Source organism: Urtica dioica, chromosome 2 (assembly GCF_054948205.1).
Source record: "Urtica dioica subsp. dioica isolate 48M chromosome 2, U.dioica_male_clone48M_v1_H2, whole genome shotgun sequence".
NCBI lineage: Eukaryota > Viridiplantae > Streptophyta > Magnoliopsida > Rosales > Urticaceae > Urtica > Urtica dioica.
This window is the reverse complement of record NC_142757.1, coordinates 33,269,837-33,288,326: the sequence shown is the minus strand read 5'-3', so window position 1 is coordinate 33,288,326 and position 18,490 is coordinate 33,269,837. Positions and strand designations below refer to the sequence as shown.

At 40.5% G+C, this 18,490-nt stretch overlaps 2 protein-coding genes across 2 annotated transcripts; both read right to left on the bottom strand.

Annotated features, from left to right (window-relative positions):
- Nucleotides 1–1,291: 1,291 nt before the first annotated feature.
- On the bottom strand, nucleotides 1,292–1,885 carry LOC149404452 (uncharacterized). Its single transcript, XM_089607530.1, has one exon. The coding sequence runs from the start codon at nucleotides 1,883–1,885 to the stop codon at nucleotides 1,292–1,294; it is 594 nt and encodes a 197-aa protein (XP_089463656.1).
- Nucleotides 1,886–2,454: 569 nt separating this feature from the next.
- Nucleotides 2,455–3,201, bottom strand: LOC149404451 (uncharacterized). Its single transcript, XM_089607529.1, has one exon. The coding sequence runs from the start codon at nucleotides 3,199–3,201 to the stop codon at nucleotides 2,455–2,457; it is 747 nt and encodes a 248-aa protein (XP_089463655.1).
- Between the last annotated feature and the right edge of the window lie 15,289 nt (nucleotides 3,202–18,490).

The window sequence follows — 18,490 nt, the reverse complement described above, 5'->3', positions numbered from 1 at the left end:
CGCCCGGCTAAAAAGAACGGGGAAGGCAGAGCGGGATCGGGCGGTGCGCGCGACGAAGAGGGCGACTTTGCTGAAGTATCAGGAGCAGATACTTAAGCATCGCGCGCAGAAAGAGAAGATGGACGAGGCCGTCCTTATTCTCAAGAAGCTCAACAGTGTCAGGGGAACAAGGAGTTGATCTCGGAGGGCGAGATCTCGGACTGGGCGGCCGAGATGAAGGACACTGAGGATGACATCACTCAGTACGAAGCCAATTACCAGGCTGTCGTTATTCCTGAAGTCGAGGACGTCTCGTTCACTCCGTACTCGGACCGGTCTTCCGTCGATGCGTCAGTGGCCGATGGAGAGACCTCTGCCATCAACGAGCATGGCTCAATGCTTGGCCGTGCCGACGAGGTCCTCAACTCCATCCCCGAGGGGAACGAAGAGGTGGCGGCGTTCACGCCTACTCCGAAGCATCGAGATGTCGAGATCGAACCCGGTGATCAAGCTTGAGTCTCCTCCTCCCGTCTTTTTTTTTAGATTTTTGTTTTTTGTTTTTGGGGCCCGTGTGTTTTGGGCGATGTTTTTATTGTTTTTGATACAATTATTGGGGGCTTCGGTACCCCTATTTTATTTGAATTTATGTTATTATTTTATGCGATTTCGATTTTTAATTTTACAAGTTTTTTTAGCTCGCCAAAATCTATTATGAATGCATGGATGTTGATTCTTTTAGTCAGTTCGTCTGGCCGACCTGAAAGTCATTATTTTGTTTGTTCCTGATACAACTCTGATTGGTATAATCTGTTAAGTCTTTTAGGTCGCTTGTATTCGGCCTAAAATGTTTCCCTTAAAAGTTTCAGATGATTTTTGCCAAGTTATTTAGATCGTCATGGAACTAAAAGGTTTCCCTTAGGCTGAGGTTTGGAATTGGTTCGTCGTTCAAAATCTGTTTAGTTGTCCGGAATATTGTTGGTCCGAAGCGTTTCCCTTTAGATTTTAAGTCGAAGTCCGTAATTAAATTTGGTGAAAATTTGAAGTCTTTTAGATCGTAGGGGACTTACAAAGTTTCCCTTAATATTTTTGGACGAGGTCAACCTTCGTGGGTGCGATCTCCGATGACGATGCGAGATGTCGGTTCTTGCCAGAGTCGAGGCGTTTGCACTTCTAGCCAAGTCCGAGGTCGGGGTCATTGGCCGAGGTGCAAGCTCCGTGGCTCAAGAGGGTAGGGGGACTGTGCCTTAGTAAAAGGCTGCCTATGTACCCTTATGCAGGGATCAAGTCGGACGTAGTTCAATTTTTACTGGTTTTAACAGTAATATTTTTTTAGGTTTGAGACGTTCCATGATCTTAAAACCGGGATTCCGTTGAGTGTTTCAAGTTCATAAACGCCAGGATAGGTTACTCTGGTGACCCTATAGGGGCTTTCCCATTTTGCCCCGAGTTTTCCGGCGTTTGCCTCGGCAGTATTTTGAAAGATTTTTCGGAGGACCAAGTCCCCTACATCGAATCTTCTTGTGTTAACGTCTTTGTTGTAGAATCTAGCGATGGATTGCCTATATCGGGATAACCGTGATAGGGCTGAATCTCGCTTTTCCTCCACTAGGTCTAAGGCATCGCATAGGGCCTCGTCATTTTTTGGCTCATCCTCAGGTGCGTATTTTACCCTAAGGGTTTGCAGCTGATGCTCGATTGGGATGACAGATTCGACTCCATGGACGAGGGAAAACGGAGTTTCCCCTGTCGGCCTTCGCGGGCTGGTTCGGTATGCCCACAGCACGCCTGGCAGTTCTTCTGCCCACCGCCCTTTCTTGGCATCGAGCCTTTTCTTTATGGAGTCGACTATGGTCTTATTTGTTGCTTCCGCGTGCCCATTTCCTTGAGGATATCGTGGTGTTGACATTCTTACCTCAATGTTGTTATGGAAGCAAAACTTTCTAAACTTTTTCGATATGAATTGTGATCCGTTGTCTGTTATGATCTCGTGGGGAGTTCCATGCCGACAGATTATATTTTTCCAAATGAATGTTGTGACGTCGACGTCTTTTATCAAGACGAAGGCGCCAGCTTCTACCCATTTAGAAAAATAATCTGTTAAGATTAACATAAATCTTAACCCGCCAGGGGCGACCGGCATTGGTCCTACAATGTCCATAGACCATTTCATGAATGGGTATGGCGCCGAGATATATGACAATTCTTCCGCGGTTCTTTTTATGTTGGGGGCATGGCGTTGGCATTGATCGCAGCGGCGCGAGTGCGCCTCGCAATCTGCCAGCATGGTCGGCCAAAAGTAGCCTTGCCTCTTTATTTTGATGGCGAGCGCTCGTCCCCCTGCGTGATTTCTGCATTCCCCTTCGTGTACGTCTTCCAGGATTCGTTTAGATTCCTCTGTCCCGACGCACTTGAGGTAGGGTCCTGCGAAGCTTCTTTTAAACAGGCTTCCATCTATGATATAAAATCTCGCGTTTCTCAGCACGAGCTTGCGTTTTGCCATCTTATCGGATGGGACCGTACCAGTCGTGATGTAATGTAGTATTTCATCTCTCCAATCCCCCCTTTTATTGTTAAGACCGCGGAAACGGTCGTGGCAATAGAAGGTTGTTTGATTGTTTCGACTGGTATAATCCTCTTGAGGCCCGGATCCGAGGTAGATGCTAGGACAGCCAATGTGTCGGCCGAAGTATTCTCGCCTCGAGGGATCCTTGTCAGGGAGAATTCTTCGAAGTTTTTTGTTAGTTCTTTTACGACTTTTAGGTAAGCTTCCATTCGCTCATCCCTAGTCTCATATTCCCCGGAGTATTGGTTTGCTACGAGTTGGGAGTCGCAGAAAGTTTTCACTTTCTTTGATCCAACTGCAGTGGCCAATCTAAGTCCGGCGACTAGTGCTTCGTACTCGGCTTCGTTGTTTGATGCGACGAAGTCGAGCCTAAATGATTGTTCTATAGTCTCACCGCGGGGGGAGGTTAGGTGTATTCCTACTCCAGCCCCTTCCTTCGATGATGCCCCGTCCGCTTTAAGTGTCCAGGTGCCTTTGACTTCGATTACGGTGGGACTTTCCCTCGGGAGTTCGATGATGAAATCCGCTAAAACTTGCGATTTTGCGGATGTCTTCACTCGGTACTCGATGTCGTATTCGCTCAGCTCCACGGCCCACTTGGTTAACCTCCCTGATTGGCTAGGGCTATGTAGGAAACTTCTGAGCGGATGTGATGTCATTACTACTATGGTGTGAGATTGGAAGTATGGTCGAAGTTTTCGTGCGGCGGAAACGACGGCCAAAGCCAGTTTTTCCATAATAGGGTATCGAGTTTCAGCATCGACTAACGACTTGCTTGTATAAAAGATTGGTCGTTGGTCCCCTTGCTCTTCCCTGACGAGTACTCCACTAACTGCCGCCTAAGATACTGCGACGTATAGATAGAGTGGCTCCCCCGCAACGGGTTTTGCTTGGATTGGGGATGTCGATAGATATTCTTTCAATTTTTTGAACGCCTCTTCGCATTTGTCGTCCCATTCAAGCTTCTTATTTCCTTTAAGGAGCAAATAGAAAGGGAGACATTTATCTGTTGACCGAGAGATGAAGCGATTGAGGGCAGCCGATGCGTCCCGTCAACCTTTGGACTTCACGTCTACTACGGGGCGAATGCATCTCTCGTAAGGCGTGTAGTTGATCCAGGTTAGCCTCAATTCCTCGTTGGGTAACTAAATACCCCAGGAACTTGCCGGATGATACTCCAAACGAATATTTGGTGGGATTGAGTTTCATGGCATATTTATTCAATACCTCGAAACATTCCTCCAAATGCCTTATGTGGTCGTTCTCCCTTGGGGATTTTACTAGCATATCGTCGATATACACTTCCATCGTCTTCCCTATCTTTTCCTTGAACATTTCGTTGACTAACCTTTGGTAGGTGGCGCCAGCGTTCTTTAGTCCAAAGGGCATGACCTTATAGCAATACGTGCCACGGTCGGTGATGAAAGCTATTTTTTCTTGGTCATCCGGATGCATCAGTATTTGGTTATATCCTGAGAATGCGTCCATGAATGAGAGTATTTTATGCCCCGCGGTCGCTTCGACTAGCTGGTCGATGTGTGGCAACGGGAAGCTGTCTTTGGGGCAAGCTTTATTTAGATCGGTGAAATCGACACATACCCTCCATTTCCCGTTTTTTTACGACGACAGTGTTTGCCAGCCAATCCAGGTATTTCACTTCGCGGATTGAATCTGCGCTGAGCAGTCTTTCGACTTCGTCGTTGACTGCCCGTGCCCTGTTGAGACCGAGCTTTCGTCTTTTTTGTTTTATCGGTTTAAAACTGGGATCGACGTTAAGTTGGTGGGACGTGACGTCGATGCTTATTCCTGGCATATCTTCGGTCGACCAGGCGAAGGTGGATTTATTTCGTTTTAAGAAACAGATCAGTTCTTGCTTGATGCTACTTTTAAGCTTAGTTCCAATTCCTACACACTTGGAAGGATCGGAGCCATCGAGCTGTACTTGGACCGTTAACTCAGTCCTTGGCGCATCAAGGGAGTCGAGGTCCTCTAGTGTGAGAACGTTCTTGGCCGACTCCGCGTTCATTAATTGCTATTGCTCTTCTTTAATTATCTTGGCACAATATTTGTGACTACTGAGATAGCAACTGCGGGAGGTTGCCTGAATTCCTCGGATCTCTCCTATTCCCTCAGGCGTAGGGAAACGAATACATTGATGAAAGGTTGATGGCACAGCCCTCATCATATGTATCCATGGTCTTCCCAAGATAATGTTGTAGGGGGAGGGACAGTCTAGTACTTGAAACTCTACTATTTTGTTGATTCCATGTGTTTTTACGGGCAACCTGATTGTTCCCAACGATGGAGTAGTGGACCCATTAAAACCTGTTAAATGGGTTCGTTCTCTTTCAATCTCGTCTTCATCGATTCCCATCCTTGCCAGGGTATCCTTGAAAATAAGATCTACAGAGCTGCCTCCATCGATTAGAACTCTCGCAACCTCACAATTAGACACGTCGATCGTGATCACGAGTGCGTCGTCGTGTGGTTCGGTTGTCCCAATTGCTTCTTTTTCGGAGAACGAGATTTGAACATCTTGTTCTAGTCTGATTTTGGTCGTTGGGTTACTCAATCGTCTTTGATGTGTTTTGATGGACTTAACCGTTTCGTTGCAAAACTTTGAGCCGCCCATTATGAAGTCAACTCTGTGTTTTGCGATAGTCGGCGGGGAGTTTGGTTCCCCTTCCTCTTCGGGTTTTGCTCTCTTGGGGGAGGGGTTACCCCTTCCCCTGTTGTTGCTATTGAAGATTTTCTTCTTTGGCGGGGGTCCTAGATCAACATCTTTCCGTTCCCCCTTCGCATATTTCTCGGCTAAAGCCTTACGCATGGTTTCGCAGTTAACCGTGTCGTGGCCGTTAGCCTTGTGGAAACTGCAATACGCATTGGGGTCCCGTGTCCATTTCTTAGCCCGGCGGCCTCCCTCCTTAATGTCATCATTGACATTGAGCATATAATTAGGAGGGGCGTGTTGCTTTTTGGCGTGAGGTACGGCGTCGTCGGGATTAGTCCTGCGAGGGTTACTCCCAGTGTTTACGGGCCTCACCCAAGTGTTGGAGGGTGGTTTTTTTTCGGCCGCGCGTTGCCTCTCGTAGGAAGCAAATTCTTCTTCGACCTTTGCATAATTCGCGGCCTTATGAATTGCATCCTCTAGTGTGAGGGGGCGGTTAACAGTCATCTCCAATTTCAGTTTTGAATCCTGCCTTAACCCGTTCCTCAGAGAGGTTATGGCAGACTCGTGGCATACGTTAGAGATTTTCGAGAGTACGTCCTTGTAACGGATCATGAAATCCTTCAAAGATTCATTCTCTCTCTGTTGGATCCCCCATAAGTCTGCTATGGTCAGGTCGTCTTCCACGAACATTGAATAATGTTTCAGGAATGCAGCCGATAGCTTATCGAAACCATCAATTGAGTTTGGTTCAAGTTTGGAGAACCATTCCAAGGCGGGTCCGAACAAGCTCTCGGCGAATAGTTGGCAGTATCCTGCCTATAATTCTCTTTTAGAGAGCATAACCCGTCCCATTGCGACTCTGAAGGACAATATGAAAGCCTTCGGACTTGAGGTGCCGTTGTACCGTGGGAGGCGAACCTTTCCGGTATCTCCCAGTTGCACTTCAGTGATGTTTCAGACGAAAGGAGTTCGCCTCTTTTCTTCTACGAGACGATCTATCTCGGGAGCCGAACTGGTCGCAGAATGAAATTCTGAACGAACAGCTCTCAGCTCGGCCGTTATAGATTCCTTGAACCTGTCTAGTTCGGTCATACCGGGTTCGCCACCACGAAAGAGACGAGGTCCCGCCAAAACGCTGGGGAGTGAATGTTTGATAGATCGCTTGAGGGCGAGGTCCCGCATCAGTCGGGAAAGACCCGGACGGTGCTCCCCCGAGCGGAGGCGTAGGGAGTCCGGAAGGATCGATCGTGACTTCTGTCGCGACCTCGCCAGCAGTTCCCCCAAGCTGAAAGCTTGTGATGGGAGACTGGTCTGCTCCTCGGGTGACCTGTATCCCAGAGAAATCTAGACGGACTCCGGGAGGGATAGCTCGGCTTGTTTACGCAACCGATGTTGCTTGGCGAGCTGACTCAGAGGCGGTCATATCTTCGGATCCCACTTGAGGATCTGGGATGTTTCGAGGAGTCGAGAGAGTATTCAACCGGTCATTAAGAGTGCGGTTGGTCTCGGCTTGCTCATCTATTTTTTTGGTCAGCATATCCAGGATTGCCCTGATCCCCGAGGGGATCTCCTCTCCGGATTCGTAATGAGTCGGAGTGGAAGACATGATAAATTTTTTTTCTTTTACGAATTGTTCCTTCCGAGATTAGTCTTTCTGAGAATTCTCACAGACGGCGCCAAATTGTTGATGTCGATTTTTGGATCGATCAACAATCACAAATAAAAGATGAAACGATAAAGGGTTTTAAAAAGGTGGTTTAGAAAGACGTCGTATAAGAAACAAGTTAATAATAAAGAACTATAATAATATATGAATATTAGTTAATTTTATTAATTTAGAGGTTACAGCAGGACGAGGTGACGAACTCAACAGGTCGAGCTCAAGGCAATAAACATAAGAGTACAATATAGAATGTCGAAAACTGAGAATAAGAGCTTCTGTGTCAAAATCGTCCTCTCCTCTTCTGTTTATAGGCGAGATGGAATCTTCATGCCAAAGACACGTGTTCCTCGATCCACACTCCTCGCCGAGGTCGTAGTCGTCCGAGATCCGGTCTTTGCGGCACGGTCTACTCTGACTGATCCTTCGAGTCGTGGTCGAACTGGCGTCCTTCACTGAGCCAGGAAATGTCGCTGGGCTTGGGCTGATCTGTCGAGAGTGAGCCAGGTCCATAATTGATATCGCGGGCCGTTCTTCAAATGGATCATGGGTTTCAATTGGGCCAAAACCCATCTGAAATAATATTTGAATGTTTAAATTTTTATACCCCCACATTAGTGAACATTGACTTTCTTTCAAGAAGGCTGGATTCTATATATGTGAATAGTTTTTTGCTCAGATCATATCTCGAATTCACAAGACATAAGTATTTAGGCATCTGCATGTAGCCATTAACGAACGAATCAAATAACCCAGTAATACAACCTAGAAAACTGTGACCACTTCATGATTTAGATCAAGCTTGACTGTGACCATTATAGCGATACCTGTTTGTGTGTCATAAAGGTTTCTTAAATGACACATCAATAACCAAAGTCTGTCCGAGCAGTATACATACCAAATAGAATGATCCCACTAGGTGATTAGGCTTTCACCAATTTAATACAGAGGCTATGGATGATAGTTGTTATTGATTCTAATTAGAAAAGAACCCATAGTGGGTGGGTTCAACTAAGAAGGAACTGTGATGTGGCCACCAATTGTTAAGGGATCCGCGAGTCATGTTGACGTTGAGATAAATGAGATGTGTCGTGGCAAGCTCAAGATTTGTCGCAAATGCGTCCATTGTGATAGTTGATTTTCGTCGGCATTGCCTTAATTCTGCAGTACAATATGTTTGCTGGAATTGATCTAGGGTTAAGAAAAGATTTAACGCTTCTAGCAAGCAGCGGAAAACAAAAATTTTCTTTAAACAAGTAAAACAATTTTTACCAACCAAGACAAAGAGCAAGCCCATGTTATTATTAAAACTATCTAAGAGCGCTTAACGTTTTTTAACCTTTATGAAGCTTGATCGTTGAGAAGCTTGTGGAGGTTGAATCGCTCGTCTCCCACTGCAGCTCGTCTTTCTTCGTTCTTTGGGAGCTCAAGTAACCACGAAAGTTTCTATCACATAAATCACTCGAGGTAAGAAGGAATAAGTGTGTGGGCACTTTTAAACACAACGACTCAAGAACAAGTCTTAGAGTCGAAGAGCTTAAACAAAACGCTAGGTCAAATGTGGACATAGGTTCCAAAAAAAAAAAGAAAAGGAAAGTGAGAGAGAGAGGGGCAGCTATTCTAGAGAGAGAAGCTCTCAATCTCTAAAATTTTGGGATGAGAAACAATGAGAATGAGGGCTCTATTTATAGGAGAATGATTACCTTCAAAAAGGTAGTTTCCTCTTCTATAGAATATCACATATTCATGAGCAAATATTGCATTTCCTTCTCTCCATTTGGACGTGCAAGGTGATGCTTCTAGAAGAAAAATTGTTTCCTCTTTTTATTGCCTTCTCTTGCCTTGGCCGTGTGACTTATTTCCTCCTAGAGGAAATTTGATTCCTCTTTTTCTTTTGGCAAGTATCTTCATACATTAATGCACAAAATATACTCTCTCTTATTCTATTATTTGGACGTGTAAGGCTTCTAGAAGAAGCTTCTAGATGTTTCTTCATTTGTTCATGACAACATAAGAAAATCTCATTGAGAATTTTCAAATAAAATTCCATGAAATGAAAGTAATCCTCAAGGCCCAATTTTCTTGTTATGGCCGAGTGACATGAAAAATTTGTCATCATATGACAATGTCAAAAAACTTATTTTTTGACATTCATTTCATCACATGTCCAAAAAGACAAAAATACCATTTAGACAATTTTCGTAAAACTTGTCTAGTTTTTGTGTTGACTTAGCTTCTAGTTTAACTAATCCTACTCGAAATGACTTATGACAGTGACCTCGTGGATCCAAATGAACAAAGCTTGAGCTAACATACTTGGACTCAAAAGTTCACAAAACTTTTTCAAGTTTAGCTTAATGTCAACTGACTCCACTAAAGAATTGACACTGAGAATCTCTCGGTTCAAATGAATTTATTTTCTACTCAAGAATTCAACTTAATTGTGATGAGTGGATCCACTGAATAGTATCTATGTTTACCCTTCATGAATATCATCAGCTAGACGGGATTTACAAAATTACCATTTTACCCTTCTAGTTGTTATTTCCGCAACTCCTTTGTCACTTGTGAATAAGTTAGAAACAATGTATTCACGAGGAGCTAAAAAGTCACATCGATTCATCCAAAAGAGTCATGACTCAATTTGGACACTGACCAGTGTTGTCAATGGTGCCCACAAGAAGAGTTGTAGTCTTTATTTTGTACATTTGATGTAATAAAGTCTCATGAAGACTCTTACTTGTAATTGCTTATTCATTAATAAAAAGTTGAAACGTTCATTCATTCTTCCTTGTTTGTTTGAAGCTTTATGATAAAACATTAGTCTTTAGTCCATAAACAAACTTAACAACTTACGAAGAGACAAATGTAGATTTGCATGAACAAACTCTTCGTAGTTTGCTTAAAACGATATATTCGCAATCTAAGGGTCAAAGGACTATTGACCTCAATATGATTGTTAGAAGAATCTATGATGTCTGGTTATGAGGCATTAAGAGTTGGAGACTCTATAGTTCTTCTAGGTATCTTCCGAAGGTACTGAATTGACCAGTGCACTTCTAGAGACAAGATAAGAACAAACCATTTAACCTCTTATGTCTCGAAGTCACTATGTATTAATTGCATCATGCTTACCTTAATCCTGAAATGAGACATGCCATTTCACAGCTTACATATTCTCATTTGAGAAAGTCAGAGTTCGGACTCACTATGTGAGTCCGAACAGGGCCTATTGGTGAAATACTAAGTTGTGAGAATGTCATGAGTAACTTTGTGAAGTTCTCATAGATATGGAATTCATGTACAAGATTGTTGAAATGCAATGTATGTCACCTCATGCTTTGTTCCTTGGAGTGTGAATAAATGAACTGGCCAGTGTCCAAATTGAGTCCTGACTCTTTTGGATGAAACAATGTGACTTGTTAGCTCCTCGTCAATACATTGTTTCTAACTTATTCACAAGCGACAAAGGAGTTGAGGAAATAACAGCTAGAAGGTAATTTAGTAAATCCCGACTAGCTGATGACATTCATGAAGGGTAGCATAGATAATATTCAGTGGATCCGCTCATTATAATTAGGTGAATTCTTGAGTAGAAAATAAATTCATTTGAACCGAGAGATTTTCAGTGTCAACTCTTTAGTGGAGTCAGTTGGCATTAAGCTAAACTTGGAAAAGGTTTGTGAACTTTTGAGTCCAAGTGTTTAGCTCAAGCTTTGTTCATTTGGGTCCATGAGGTCACTGTCACGAATCACATCGATAGGAATAGTTAAACTGGAAGCTAAGTCAAAACAAGAACGAAAATTGTCAAAAGGGTATTTTTGTCTTTTGAGATATATGATGAAATGAATGTCAATAAATTTTTTTGACAAGGTCATTTGATGACATGCATCACTCGGCCAAAATAAGATTTATTGGGCCTTGTGGATTAATTTCATTTCATAATAATTTTATTGAAAATTCTTAATGGGCCTTTTTCATGTTGTCATGAACAAATGGAAAAGCTTCTAGAAGGCCTTTCTAGTATTAGAATAGGCGCCCACCACCCAAGAGGAAAGAGATAATATTTTGTGCATAAATGTATCAAGATACTTGCCAAAAGAAAAAAGAGGAAACAAATTTGCATGTGTATGCATTAGGGTAATCGGCCAAATGAGAAAAAGGCAAGCCAATGAACAAAAAAAGGAAACTAATCCAAGCCTCTAGGAGGCTGCCTTGGGCGCCCAAAATGGAATGGGAAATAAGGGATTTTTGCTCATGAATATGTGATATTCTATAGAAGAGGAAACTACCTTATTGAAGGTAAAACCTCTCCTATAAATAGGAGCCCCATTCCTCACTTTTCATTCATCCCAAAGTTTTAGAGATTGAGAGCTTCTCTCTCTAGACTTGGCCGATCCTCTCTCTCCCTCTCTCTTCAATTTTGTTTTATTGTTTTGGCACGTAGGTCCTCATTTGACCTAGTGTTTAGCTCTGCGACTTCAAGACTCGTTCTTAAGTCGTAGTGTTTAAAAGTGCCCACTCACTGATTCCTTTTATTTCGAGTGATTTAGTGATAGAAACTATCGTGGTTGCTCGAGGTGCCGAGGAACGAAAGAGAGACGTGCTGCGAGGGGAGACGAGCGTTGCAACTTTCTAAGAGCTTCTCAAAGATCAAGCTTCAAGAAAGGTTAGTAAACTTCTTAGCTCATAATAGTTTTTAATTACGTGTACTTGCTCTTTGTCTACGTTAGTAAAAACTGTTTTTACTTGTAAAAGAAAATTTTAAAATTCCGCCGCTTACCGAAGCGTTAATTATTTTCTTAAACCCTAGATCGATTCCAACAACCAGTTCATTTATTCACATTCCAAGGAACAAAGCATGACGTGATATACATTGCATTTCAACAATCTTGTACATGAATTCCATATTTATGAGATCTTCACAAAGTTACTCATGACATCTTCATAACTTAGTACTTCACCAATAGGTCTTGTTCAGAATAACGTAGTGAGTCCGAACTCTGACTTTCTCAAATGAGAATACGTAAGCTATGAAATGACATGTCTCATTTCAGGATTGAGGTAAGCACGATGCAATTCATACGTAGTGACTTTGAGACATAAGATGTTAAATGGTTTGTTCTTATTCTCTCTCTAGAAGTGCACTGGTCAATTTAGTACCTTCAGAAGATACCTAGAAGAACTATAGAGTCTCCAACTCTCTATGCCCCATAACCAGACATCATAGATTCTCCTAACAATCGTACTGAGATCAATAGTCCTTTGATCATTAGATTGCGAATATATTGTTTTAAGGAAATCATGAAGAGTTTGGTCATGCAAATCTACATTTGTCTCTTCATATGTTGTTAGGTTTGTTTAACGGCTAAAGACTATACATTATCATAAAGCTTCAAACATACAAGGAGGAATGAATGAATGTTTCAACTTTTATTAATAATTCAGCAGTTACAAGCAAGAGTCTTTGTGAGACTTTATTACATCAAATGTACATAAGTAAAGACTACTACTCTTCTTGTGGGCACCATTGACAACAATGTTTATCTTCTATGCATTTTTTCGGACCATCATTTCTAAGGTTTAACTAAATGATGGTAACACTTTGTGATGGAACCTCCCTCTCTGTGAGGTAACTATGGGCTCATTTCGATCGCGGTGTCACATCATGGTCCCGTTTGAGGGTTAACTCGTGCTCTAGTAAAATGAGTGATGCGGTTTTCCCTTTTTTGTTTCCCTTGAGCATCTCTGTGCAATATGTTTCAGTCGGGATGAGCATATCAAATGCTTTAGTCAGGTGCATCCTACTTGCTACTACGAGTTTTTTTTTTCATGAGTCTCACCAATCACCGCATCTCGAAAGCTCATACATCTGGCCTTCGTGGTTGTTCAAAGTATTTTTAAGACGATGTCGTATCCTTGGCCCTTGTGATTAAGCCTAATAGTTGACAAACATTACCCAGAAGTTGTGTGATGCATAAGACCGGAGTGTTGAAGTTCTAGTTAGAAGAATCGTTATTAGAGTTGTGTTGGTCAACATAGGGGGTCGGGCTTGCACTCTCTTGAGGAACCAAATCTGGGTGGACTAATGTGCAAGATACACATAACACATAGTTGAGGGGCTAAGGTCGTTGGCCTTGTCGAAGCCATATCCAAGTGGCCTTTATCATTAGCTTTGGTCGTGTCTAGCTTATCATTAGCTTTGGTCGTGTCTAGCTTGGGGCCGCATTATCGGCTTCATTTTTAAGGACATGATATTTTATGACATCTGTAAATGACCCCATAATAAGATTCAATATTATGCGACAAAGAGTTTTCGATAGTATAGATGGAAAATATAAAGCAGTGCGTAAAAGTAAATGACACAAAGAATGGTAACCCAATTTAGTGCAATGTCACCTACTCTAGGGGTAGTTTGCCTAGTGGAAAGAAAATTCACTATATGCAAAAGTAGTCAATACTACACAATGGTCTTATATGAACGATCTCCGCGTCAAGGCTCTTTTATTATTACTACCCATGATTTTCAACTTAGGCTCCCCCTAAGTATGAGCTCCTCTCACCTCTACCCGAACACTCTCCCAATGTTTGTAAATCTTCAATGTCAATGATCGTGAATGCTCAATCACAAAACACAAAGCTCGAGAAACACTCTACTGCTTTATGAATCAAACGTAACGTCTAAAGAATAACACCACACACCAGACAATCAGTTTCTCAGTCTTCCGATCTTGCACATTTAAGAACCCTAATTGTGTGGATGAATGCGTCAAAGGCTCTAAGGTAATAAGCTTTCTTTTATTGTGGTCAACATCTCTGGAAGTTGAATTATACTTCCAACATTTGCATAAATAGATCGATTCACATCCTTAGCATTAACATAATTTTAGAGATTCAAGATGACATCGATCACAAGAGAAACTCAGATCTTGTGAGTCCATCATGTTATCTTCATCAACTTGGGAGACATGACTTAATTCTCAATGTTATGAACAACATAACATAAAAGAAGCTTATCTAGATAAATCTAAATCATTAGGTGATTACATTAAATGTAAATTTGGAGATTGATCAATAATGAGACGAAAAATCATATATCTATAGACAAGAGTTCAAATATTAGGAAAAAAAAAAGTCCTTAGAGTGATGTGGTTCGGGATAAAATGAGGCCTAGTTAGGTTCTAATGGTGAGAAGATTTGGAAGAATTGAAGAGTTATGATCACCATGAACAATATTTTGGTTAAATTTGTTTTCAAACTGACTACTATGAATCTTTCCAACACGTTGACCTTGTAACTCACGAAACCTCTTACCCGACCATCACCTCAAAGAAAATAGGACCTCTTCAAGTACATAATGTATGCATTGAATAGGGTAACTGGCACAAACCTTCTTCTCTTTCAAAGTTGTTTACTTGTTACCCAAAGTATGAGTTTCTCTAATTGTTCCAACATTTTTTTTTAAAATACACATAAAATCTTGAAGGTGATATCACAAAATTTCCTCAAATGTTTTTCAAACAAACCTCACTTGCATAGAAGATCTTGTGGGACATCAAATTACTTAAGCATATGACCGATCCATAATAGTTGAGGGAAATATATTCAACCTCTACTCTTGAAAGACAAATACATTTATGTTTCTTGTTAAACCATGAAATGAGATTATTGTTGGGATTGTTATGGTGGTTTTTATACACAATTGCATGACTTGTGTTTGGATTTAATAGAATGAGTTGCTAAGTGCAGAGAAGAGATGTAACAATTACAATCTAAAGTACAACAATCGATGAACTATGGGGAATGAGTCTCATGATCTTTATTTTTCTATGCATACGGATCTATTCGGTCAAGTAGACTTTTCAAAGAAAAATCAACATTGTAACACTCATATAATTAATTGCTCTTGATCCTTAGTCTTTTATTCTAAGAGGTCAATCATGATTTTATTTCGTTCCTCAACTTCATTTTCTTTCTCGGACCCCATTCTTAACGTTACAAGTAACTCTTTAGATGGGGCAAGAACGAATAGTGTGGGGTAACTCTTTCGCTCTAGATTTAACAAGAGATTCGTTGAGGGTGATAGGGTGTTTTGAGATACACACATACTGCGTTGGGGGAATGTTTTCCGTTACACACCTACTGTGTTGAACGATTTTTGCTTCCTCTTACAATCCCTATTTATAGTTTTTCAAGATCTTAAGATCTAGATTTGATAAATATTTTTAAAAAAATTGCCTCAACTACTACCATTTGATAAGTTTTTTCCAATTTTCACGAAAAGCTTAATTTGGAAAAATATACTAATAAGCTGCTTGTACAAATCAATTTTACCTTCAACATGATGTCAACAATTCACATCTATTGTTGACATTTGTGAGTTTTTGGTTCTCTGTTTATTGACATAGATATCAACAATCGACATCTATTTTTGACATCTATGTCAACAATTGATATAAATTATTGACATCGATTGTTGCGGGTAAAATTGTATTTGTACAAGTGGTTTAGTAGTATTTTTGGCCAAATTAAGCTTTTGGTGGGAAATTGGAAAAAAAAAAAAAAAAACTTATCAAATGGTGGTAGTTGAGACAATTTCTCAATATTTTACTTTTTTACATTAATTTTGTTTAATTTCTTTAGTATTGTAGTTAGAATATAATATAATCATAATTCATTATTTTATGTTTATTATAAAAATATAGAACTATTAATTATTATGATCTATACAAGAAGAATATAGCAGAATCTTAACTTATTAAATGTTGTTGTTTGGATTCAACGTTTAAATCTTGTTGTTTCAAGTCATTCTTAAAAAAAATAATCATAACGATAACGTAGCCTTCTTTATTACATTTAAAAATGTCATTTTTGTCCTCACCCATATTACACATTTTTTTATTCCAAGAATAAAACCTTAATTTTCATTAAACGTCAATCATCTTTTTTTTATTTGTTTCATTTTTATTTGAACGATTTTTACTTCCTCATAATATCTCTAATTATATTTTGGGAAAATATCACGAGTATCCCTTGTGTTTAATCGAAATGCGAGATTTATCCCCTCTATTTTTAGAAATATCAGACATATCCCTCCAGTTTAATATAAATGACATATACATCCCCTAAAAATTGTTATATTACAAATATCACCATTTTCGTTTATTTTTTACAAAAAAATAATTTGAAATCCCCTAAATACCCTTAATGAAATAATTTTTTTATCTTCTATTCTATATACAAAAACATTAAATTAAAAAAATTTCTTTATAAAAAGTTAAGGTTTTTTTTTATATAAAAGAGAGATTTTGATTTATTTTTATTAAAATAGTAAATAAATATTTATTCTATTAAGTGTATTTTGAGGAGTTCAAATTATTTTTTTGTAAAAAATAAACGAAAAGGGTGATATTTGTAATATAATATTTTTTGAGGGGATGTATATATCATTTATATTAAACTGAAGGCATATGTCTGATATTTTTAGAAATAGAGGGGATAAATCTCGCATTTCGATTAAACATGAGGGGTACTCTAGATATTTTCCGGCTTTACCATGGAATAGGTAGTATACCCGGCTTTACCCGTACCCGTTGCCATCCCTAGTCAGCCATATTACACATTTTTCTTCTTTCAAGAATAAAACCTTTTCATTAAACCTCATTAATGATCTTTTTATTTGTTTCATCAAACCTTTTTATTTGGACTATATTTGCTTCCTCTTACAATCTCTATTTATAGTATTTCAAGATCTTAAGATTTAGATTTGATAAAATATTTTTATTTTAGTACATTACTTTTTGTTTTAATTTCATTTAGTATTGTAGTTAGAATATAATATAATCATAACTCATTATATCATGTTAATTAGAATAATATAGAATTATTAATTATTATGATATATATCAGAAGACTATAGTAAAATATTAACGTACAGGATTTGAATCTTGTTGTTTGAATTCAATTTTATTTAAAGAGATTTATAAGTAAATAATCTATTTAACTTTCGGATTTTAATTTTAAGTCATTTACAAAAAATAGCCACAACGATAACGTAGTCTTCGTATTACCTTTTAAAAATGTCAGTTTTGTCCTCATCCATGTTCCACATTTTTTTTGTTTCAAGAATAAACCTTTTTTCATTAAACGTTAATAATTATCTTTTTTTTTTTGTGTCAAGATTTATAGGGAAATAAAAATTGGGACAGTTATTTAATTCTAATTCTATTATAAGTTTTTCAGATTTATATCTTATTCATTTCATGTGTTTAACAAGTTTTTGGAATTTTTATTTTTTAATAATTGTTATTATTATTAACAAGTTTTCCAGATTTCTTAGTAACTCTTATTTTCGATGAGGATCAAGATGAAACTGTTCCGCTAATAAAAAAAAAATCGAACTGATATTTTCTCTCTAAGCCCTAACGCTTAAGAGAGTTTTCTCACTCCCGCAGTTGTGCCTCCATCGTCCCCGTCATGGATGATATGATCGGGAAACTGCAAGGTGTGTCAATCTCCGGCGAAGACGAGGTGATTGGACTCGAGGACGCCTGGATTGACGAGGGTAAGAAAGAAGTCCGGTTTAGTCTCTTGGGGAAACTTCTCACGGCTCGGCCGGTACGACTAAACTTTTTCAAGGACCTATTTCAAACCCTCTGGAATCCGTCGGGCCCTCTTGAGATTTCCCAATTAGCACCGGAAAAATTCCTCTTCAATTTCGCGACCGACTCCGACATATCTAGGGTGTTGGCGAACGAACCTTGGCATTTTGACAAAACCCTACTTCTCCTAAAAGACCCGACCTCCGCAGAAGAAAACCCCGACGATTTCTGGTTCACGTCTCTTTGGATCCAAATCCACGGCCTCCCAGTATTCGCAATGACCCGAGCCATAGGCACCTTCCTGGCGAATCAAGTGGCCCGACCCTGGAGATTGAGACCGATGAGCGAGGGCATTGTTTCGGTCGATACATTCGTGTCCGGATTCGCTTTGACATTCGAAACCCACTCCGGCGAGGTACCAGAATCAAACTCGGCAAAACAGGGGAGACTCGGTGGGTAGATTTTCGCTACGAGAAATTACCCCTCTTCTGTTTCCGCTGTGGCCTTCTCACCCATTCTCTTCGGGATTGCCCGGCGAACTCCGACGCCGCCACGGGACGCGCCGATGCTGCCACTGCATCCCCCCTGCCTTATGGTCTTTTCCTGTGTGGATCAAACCTGCGTTTGTCGGCCGGTAAATCAGCGAAACTCCCTGCTGGTACTCCCTCGCACCGCTCCGCCTCAACCCCCCTGCCGGACTCCTCTAGTTCCCATAATACCCCTCCATCTCTTTCTCCGACTTTCCTGAAACCCTCCATATCCAGGTCACCAAATCCCCGACTCAATCTCCAACGAGCTCACTCTCCCCTAATCCCGCCAAACTATCCCCCATCTACCTCGCCCCAAATCTCGCTCGTCTTTACTTCTCCTCAAATCCCGCTAGATCTTATTCCCCCAAAAACCACAAAGTCCCCTTCAATCCAGCCCTACCCTTTAATCCCACCCACACCCGACCCGGCCCACACCACTCCCATACCCGACCCGGCCCACACCACCCCTACACCCGTCACCTCACC

Bases quoted from the DNA above. Each gene is read 5' to 3' on its own strand.
- LOC149404452 (XM_089607530.1), bottom strand. From the start codon at position 1,885: ATGTCAACACCACGATATCCTCAAGGAAATGGGCACGCGGAAGCAACA.
- LOC149404451 (XM_089607529.1), bottom strand. From the start codon at position 3,201: ATGACATCACATCCGCTCAGAAGTTTCCTACATAGCCCTAGCCAATCA.